Genomic DNA, 8517 nt, shown 5'->3' with positions numbered 1-8517 from the left:
AACATAACAGGCATTTAAAAAAACAGAAAAAGTATGTTATTATAGAAATAACTGAAATCCTATCTTGAGCCTTAGCAACCAAAGAAAGTTTTGAATATTCCACACTTGTTATTTTCCACTCAACTAATAGCTTATTAAATCATATATATATTCCATTCAGAAGTGGTTGACTTATAAGAAATTCCCTTTTCTCAGATTGCAGTATGTTTCAATAAATTTAAAGATTTAAAGCTATGTTAATAAGAAAAGCATAAAAGAAAAATAACATAACTTGCTTTAATACAAAGGTTTTTTTAATAAAAAAAGTCAGTCTACATTAAATCAGGAAATCAATAAATCTGAATTATACAAGCTTTCTATATACTTAGAAAAACCAAGAACACACAGTTTATAACAAAACTCTTTAATTCAAAATAGAGTCTAATTTAAAGAAAATGTCATTATGCTCAGTTGATTAGATAGGGTTTTGTCATTTAAATTAAATGGTTCACCTGAAATATGGGAAGTATATAACAGAGAAAATTCAATCTCAAGGGTACTTCGCAAATCATCTAGCTAATTTGCATCATGAATCAAATTCTTAGCTTCCAAAGGGCAGACACAGTCTTTAATTGCTTTTAGGTAGGCACTTAAGAAATGCTTTTGATGAGGAGGAAACCCCAAAGATTATGAGTCACTCTATTAACTCCGGGGGAAAATGAGACTCTAAACAAAGTAAATTTTCCCTAACTGCCCTTCCACTGCCAAGAAACCGTAACTATTCCCAAGTTCTTCCTATGAATAAGAATGAAGGAGATGGAAACTAAAATGCTCTATTCTTATTCAATTAAAAGGTAAACTCAGCTCCTTTATATCAATCTCTCTAACTTGAATCAATGAATTTTTTTATACTAGAAGAGTTACCATATTAGAGCCAGAGAATGTTGCAATTTCCCCATATCTTACCCATTCACTATCACACTCGCAAAACATCCTTTTTTAAAATGGGGGGCGGATTTGAGAAAAATCTCATAAAACTAAACATAAGTTAAAGATTTTTTAAAATTAGAGGCAGTTATAATTAGAAAAACCAGAGTTAGTCAGATGGAGATAACCCCAGGATTTTAATAGTTCTTTCTCCTAGATGAGAGATGATCCAAGTAAGAAATATGGAGATGAACTATTAGATGAACACATAGTAAGTATCAAACAAATACTAGGAAAGAGTGGGGTGAGGGAAAGGGAAAGGAAGGAAAGGCAAGGAATGGGGAGGAAGGGAAGGGAGAACAGGGCAGGAAAAAAACCTAGAATGACCTTATTAAAACACTGTGGAGTTCCCCAGCAAGCAGCGACATTTATAAAATCTTTTGTAGATTTGCATAATGATCCTATGCAATTCTTTCCAACTAAGAAGAACATCCATACAAATAAATTATCATTTTAGATTCTGATCACAGATCATTTGTAATAGTGATAACTGTTGTATCTAAAAAAATCCCACCAGTTAACAGTTAAGATAAACATTAGGCCATTCTTGGATAAAGTATTACTTCTCCACTACTACTGATGAAACCAAAACCTCAGAGAGTCATTTTAAAATTAAAATGTTGAGCTAGAAAAGACTATTCCATTCTTAGGGAAATACCCAAAGAATTTGCTGCTGACATCATCACCCCTATTCTCTAATCACAACCCACCGGCCTTCATTTACTTCCTTAATTCCATTTACATTAGCCACAGTGATGTAGCTGAACATGAACAATATTGCCCTTGAATGAGCTGGCCTCTATCAAAGATCTGAAGACAGCATTCCCACAGGACAGTGAAATTCTCCTCAGTTGTGAACATCCACTCCGTTCAGGATCTTTGGTACATTTGGAGTATAAGATGATAATGGCACAATAATACAGGTACTATCAAAGGAAAAATGTTCATCAAAAGAAAGAAAAGTTAACCAGCCATGATATGTAACAACTTTCTAGAAAACCAAAGTAAGTAGCTCTTTGTTCTCTACAAGTCCATTTACATGATCAGAAGTCTGACGTTTAAAAAAATAGTTTAATAAAAATACACTAGTTCTCTACAAGCAGCCCTCATGGTCATTTCTTAAATTCAACTCACCATAATCAAATTAAAATAATGCCATGTCCTCTTGTTAAAAAAGAAGTCCTCTTGTCACAAGAAAAGCAACTTTACATTTTATATAATACAGTACATCTCCCTATGAGTATACAGACTACGTATATAAAGGTCATCAGTATTTCTGAATGCAAAGTAAATATATTAGTGGAGTGCTTGAGTGAAGGTGTTAAAACTTCCTCCTTATTATAAACTTGTCACTCCCTACTGTGGAGTTTGTGCAATAACATGATGATAAACTCTATTTTTTAAATAACCAGTGTATTTCCTTTTTAAAATGTCTTAAAACCATTACAGAAATTGTCTTCATATATATTCTATACATGTCCAAACCAATAGGGCAAGTGTTCTAATGGCTTTTATTGATTATCTAGACCCATAAGGTCTGCAGTAAAACAGCAATACTGCAGTGTTACCTACAGGTTAGCCTATGTTGCTTTAAATGACATATGTTGCTCCTGAATTGATTAGAGGTGTTACAGTACAAAGCCACAGCACACACAGGCAGAATGGACCTTAATACGCATGTAGGCAGTGCAGTTAGAAAGGGATGTACATTTCTTTTATTCCAGTACCTTCATATAATAAAGTTAACAAAAATAATAAAATATTAAAAAAAAAAAAGCCAGCTGGCACTGCCAACCAATTCCTGTAATAGTCTCAGAAATCCTAATCCTGTAGAATTTCCTCTTGTAGTCGGAAGCACCACCATCTTCGGGAGTATTTCAGTGTACTGTTATCTACGCCAAGCAAGCCTGGTGATGCAGCTACCTGAGTTCTCTTGGTTGTGAGCGAATGTGATCTTCATTCATAATTTCCCAGCTTTCATGTAGGTGGGGATAGAGCCACGCTGAGTCAACCCTTCAAACCTTTTATAGGTATAATTGAGAAAAACCCAGTCTTTGGATTTGTAGTCCGGTTCTGTGGTGTTTGGCACTAGGAAGATAGAAAAATTAACAAAGAGCAAAGGAATTTCATTAATGAAAATGTCATCATCTTCAGAGACTTTTAATAGTGTTAATTGTGTTGTAGATTGTCCTACCTGGTTGTAAAATATCAGATTCAGGAAAGTCATCAAAATTTGATGTATCATCAATGCTTTTGATTTCTATAGGGATTGCTGCTGGCCTTTCCCTGTAAAAAGGTATTGAGTAACCATGGTAAGTTTTCTTGAACTCAGTTTTCCAAAACATAATCCTGCCTGCAAATTCTGCATGCTGTTCTATAGATAGTAGAAGAGCCAAGGAAATTTATTATGGATTTGAAAATACCTGTAGTTAAGTGGATTTCATAGACGAGTATAATTTTTAAATTAAAATATTATCATTTACTTGGAATTTTTATTTCTTTGTACCAAGACTTTCTCATGCTGTCTTTTTAAAGAGGAAAAATAAGAGTTAATGAAAGGGAAAGCAGAAAAGATTTTATTTAAAGAACTTTATCATTATATAAAGTACCCTAGATATTGTGGGGACTGGATCCTACCTAATTAATTCAGGAATAGAATTCTTCTAGTAGAGGATCCGTAAATCAAGTCATTTAGGAAAATAAGGGGCTCAAAGAGTGAAGGGACTACACATTTGTGATGAAATCTGAATCCAAAAACTTCTCAGTCATGTAAACGTTAAGGGAATCAGGGACATTAGGTTAAAAAAATACTAAGTCATGAAAATGCCTTTTTATCATGCTAAAAATAGTTAAAAGAATTTATCAATTTTTATTGCTTCTAGTTTTTTAACAAGTACTTATTGGATCTATTAGGTGATAAGTTTACAGAATTATGTAAGAGCATGTATATATTTTCCCCAGAATTTTCTAACCTATTTATACTTAATGTACTAACTTAATAAATTTACATTAGTTTAGTGTAAAGAAGCATAGACCCTGGTGCCCTGAGATCTAATCTCTTGTCATTACTTAGCAGGATGACCTTAGGTACTGCGACTGTTCCCTAATATAAAACCAGGAGGGCTTCCCTGGTGGCGCAGTGGTTGAGAGTCCGCCTGCCGATGCAGGGGACACGGGTTCGTGCCCCAGTCGGGAGGATCACACATGCCGCGGGGTGGCTGGGCCCGTGAGCCATGACCGCTGGGCCTGCGCGTCCGGGGCCTGTGCTCCGCAACGGGAGAGGCCACAGCAGTGAGAGGCCCGCGTACCGCAAAAAAAAAAAAACCAAAAAACAAAAAAACAAAAAACAGGAGACTGGACTGGTAGTCTCTAAGCATCCTTCCAACTGTAACAGGGGGGAATCATAGTTCGGCTCAATGAGATGATGTATAGACAGTATAATACAGTGTAGCGGGTAAGAGTCAGGACTCTAGAATCAAACTGCCTGGGTCTAGTTCTAGTTAGCAGTTCTAGCTAGATCATTCACTAGCTGAGGCACTGCAGGCAAATTACTTCTCTGTGACAGGTTTATTATGAGGATAAGATAAGAAATGCACATAAAGCACTTAGAACAGTGCTGGACATACAATAAATGATCCCCCCAAATTGGCTATAATCAGGTAGAGTGCCTAGCATATCATAGAAGCTCCAGTGAAGGGACACATAGGCTGTCTTGAAAGTGAAAAGGGGCTGGCTAGGCAGGGCAAGGGCAGGGGCAGGGAGGTGAAGAGCATTTTTGTCAGAATGAAGAGCAAATGACAAAACCCTGGGGTGGGAGAAGTGGGAAAGACCATACAAGATGCAGCTTGTACAGATGAGGCAAGAGCCACATCCTACGATCCTGAAAAGCAGTTAAGGATTCTTTGTTTTATTCTAAGTGCAAAGAGAAGGAAGAAAACGGCATGATCAGACTTGTTTCTAAACTGTTGCTGTCTGAGGAATAGATCACAGCCACTGAAGGTGGTTTGGCCACAGACTGAATAAAGGCCAATGCTCACAACGAACAACTGTAAGCAAATTCTTAAAAGTTACTTGCATTATTTAACTTTTCCCACAATGTTTAAAAGAGGGACTGTATATTCTTACAAATTAATGAAGGAGACACAGTATGGTATATTAATTAGAGGACAAAAATGAGGGGTTATAGAGTCAAATGTAATTATATCTTTGTTGTGCAAACAGTCTTCATCATGTAACTCTGAATATCAAAATCTAAACAGGGGCACAATATGTGCTTCTTCCTTAAAGTAGACATTAGATAAAATGAGTCATTTAGCTATAGCCACTATAGTCTCACTCATTTATATAATCCAGAGAACACTGATTTATCACATTATCACAGTGCTACTTCTTGTATTTAATCTAGCAGAATCAGAGAAAAATTAATCACCAAATCTAGTAAAAAAGTTTTTACTCAGACCTCTCCCACTCAAAGCCTATAAACATACCTGATGTGCCCCCAATCTACACCTTCAAAAAAAGGATGACTTTTTATTTCTTCTACTCCACTATTCCCAATTCTATTTTCAGAATCAATACAAAACCTGGAAAATGGAGACAGAGAAATGATCATATGCAGATTACATCTAAAGTAGTCTATTTGCATGATTTCAAACATTTCATCGTTTTTTCTGTTTACAGAAGTTAACTCTATTGTGGGAGATGTGGGAAAAAAATAGAAATCATCTATAATTGCACGACTCAGACGTAACTACTATAAACACTGAAGCCATTTCCTTCTAGTCTTTTAATATAATTTTTAAAATATTGTGTTGATAAGTAGTTACCATTTTAGGACTATTTTTTCCACTTAGAACATTTCTCAAAGTCATTAAATATTTTTCTATAACTTCATTTTCTAAAATTTACACATGGAAACACTACAATTCATTTAGCCAGTTCACTATTGTTGAACATTTAGAAGGTTTTCAATTTTTCATTACTAAAAACAATATCAAGATAACATACTGTACCTAAATCTTTACACACATCTGATTATCTGCATATGCAAAATTCCTAGAAGTAGAATTGCTGGGTCAAAGGTCATAGACAGTTGAAGATTTTGTATAATATGCTGCCAACTGGCTGTTCCCATGGGTTGCCCAATTTATATCCCTTCCAGCCATTTACAACAGAGACTAAACACTTCATCTTAGTTGAGAAACAGAATGGAATCTTGTGCTTAGAAAAGGTTTCATATAGAGACTTTTGTGATATGAACTGCCACTAAGAATTTATTTTCCCTTTCTCTTTAGGGGATAGGGATAAGGTCATTGTATTTTAACAGGAGTGACCTTTGAAATAATACAAGGCCTCTTTCCCCTTCTTAACTCTGACTTTTTTTCCTGCATAATTCCTTTTAAGAGTCTACATTTGTAAAAAACACCTTTTCTTCACTGATGCCTTTGACTGTATAGATCAGTGATAGTCTTTTTCCTCCCACAAAGCTGAAATAGGCAATTTAGTCTTTTAGGTCCCTGTGAAGTTTTAAGATACCACAAACTCTTCTAGGGATTTAACTACTAACCTAAGAATTAAGTCCTTGGCTTTTTCAGATATAGGCACCTCTGGAGGAAATACCAGAGTTTCTTTCCAGTTCATCACTTTCCTATATGTTTCTTGAGGTGTTTCAGAGCAGAAAGGTGGATATCCTACGTATCAGAGAAAACAAGTTTCATGAGCTTTTATGATCAAATATGCTACACCTATTATATGTGTGTCACAAAAAAACAAAATAGCCCTGGGTGCTCCTCTTAACGATAAAAAATACCACCATTCAGCCATTTATAATAAAATTGCTAATAAAGTCAATAAAATAAAGGATTTAAAGCATTGCCCCTCTTTTACCTAAAAGGCCACGCAGACACAATTTTGATACATGGGAGTTCCAGTTAAATGCCCCCTTCCTGACAGAGGATCCCTGGAGAGCTCACTGATATTTATCAGTGTGTATTTAACATTGGCGGATGTCAGAAATCAGTTTAAAGAGTTCAGATATTTCAGCCCATAATATCTACAATATGTTCATCAGTGGCACTCAAGGAAATTTATATGGTCTGTACATAAATGAATGATAAAACATACCTATTAGCATTTCATACATAATTACTCCCAAAGACCACCAGTCACACAATTTGTTGTACCCAGTCTGCATGAACACTTCTGGAGCAATGTAATCTGGTGTCCCCACTGTGGAATATGCCTGCAAGGGAACAGCTTGTCAAATCAATGTTCTCAATGTTTTTTTTTTAAAGATCCAAGTATGGCTCACTACTGGAAAAACCAATATATACAGAAGTTAATATTTCATTTAATACTTGTTTTGCATGTTTATCATGTATAAGGCTTGGTGATAGGCACTGAGTCAGATAATTTGTTATTTAAGACATGATTTCTGTCCCGCAAAGAGCTCAACAACGTTATTTATGTATTTAGCCCTAAATCCATTCCAAAAAGAATAAAAAGCTTGTGCCCAGTAGGCCTGGCTTCCCCACTCACTAGTAATGTGCTCTCAGGCAAGTTATTCAACCTTTCTGAGCCTCGGCTTCTGCTCACATAAAATTGGAGTAATAATACCTGCCCTAACAGAGTGGATACGAGGATGAAACAAGCAAAGGAATGTGTTTGTAAACTACAGCCTACTATATAAACGTCAGGTATTTTCATTATAAACTCATTTCCAGGGCACTGCTTATCCATTAGAAAGCAATGCAGTTTTTCATTCTTAATTCATGTAAAATCTTACAAAAACTTTCTTTAAGGCAATGATTTTCAACTACAGGTAGTACTCTAAGGGCCACCTGAAAATGTGGAAAATGTGTGACAGAAGATTTTGACATTTCAATGACCTGGGGGAAGACATGATTGGCATAGAGTGGGCAGGGGATACAGGTTCTAAAGGAATTTCCTGCCCCAAATACCAAGAGTCCCTTATGTTTCTTCACTGGGAAACACTGATGTAAGTCATGATGATGGTCACGAGAATAATAAAACCTGCACATGAGTAATCAGTGTGAATATTCTGTAATCAGGGGGTACAGAATTCCCACCATAGCTTTAGGCAGTATTCATTTTTCCCTTTATAAGTAGGAAATACTACAATTCTTTTCTCAATTGTAAAATCTGATCTAAAAGTGACACGTTTAAAAGTAGAAGGAAGATTCTGTCATTAATGCATAGCTCAAAACATTTTAAAAAAACTTGTAAAAACACCAAAATGTTGTACAAGCACAAAAAGTCTACTTGGGCTAATGAGAGAATGAGCTCAATAATGCAAAGGTCATTTTATTTGCTTTGAGAGGGTATCAGACTCTTGCCTTTCAGTCTATTTACCTTCCTGAGGGACTCCTGAATGAGTTTCTCTTCATCACTTTGTTGAATTTAACAAATATTTACAGAGTGTCGATATGTACCAGGTGTTGTACAAGAAGTTACGAAATTAAAGTCAAAAGGCACATTCCTAACCTTGACAATGTTCATGGACCTAGTTAAGAGGATAAAGGGAAAGAGGAA

At 35.6% G+C, this 8517-nt stretch overlaps 1 protein-coding gene across 5 annotated transcripts in view; it reads right to left on the bottom strand.

Moving 5' to 3' along the window:
* Positions 1 to 366: 366 nt before the first annotated feature.
* STK38L (serine/threonine kinase 38 like) overlaps positions 367 to 8517 on the bottom strand; it is an 82225-nt gene continuing 74074 nt past the window's right edge. For all 5 annotated transcript variants that reach the window (XM_060112991.1, XM_060112992.1, XM_060112993.1 and 2 more), the window contains 5 exons: positions 7090 to 7207; positions 6533 to 6656; positions 5454 to 5549; positions 3161 to 3252; positions 367 to 3054 (listed from right to left, as the gene is read on the bottom strand). In XM_060112991.1, the coding sequence (XP_059968974.1) occupies positions 2927 to 3054; positions 3161 to 3252; positions 5454 to 5549; positions 6533 to 6656; positions 7090 to 7207 (558 nt within the window). In that variant the 3' untranslated portion in view covers positions 367 to 2926. The remainder of the gene's footprint in view (positions 3055 to 3160; positions 3253 to 5453; positions 5550 to 6532; positions 6657 to 7089; positions 7208 to 8517) is intronic.

Source organism: Mesoplodon densirostris, chromosome 11 (genome assembly GCF_025265405.1).
Source record: "Mesoplodon densirostris isolate mMesDen1 chromosome 11, mMesDen1 primary haplotype, whole genome shotgun sequence".
NCBI classification, from domain to species: domain Eukaryota; kingdom Metazoa; phylum Chordata; class Mammalia; order Artiodactyla; family Ziphiidae; genus Mesoplodon; species Mesoplodon densirostris.
Note: the sequence above shows the minus strand (reverse complement) of the source record. Positions and strands in the feature narration are given on the sequence as shown.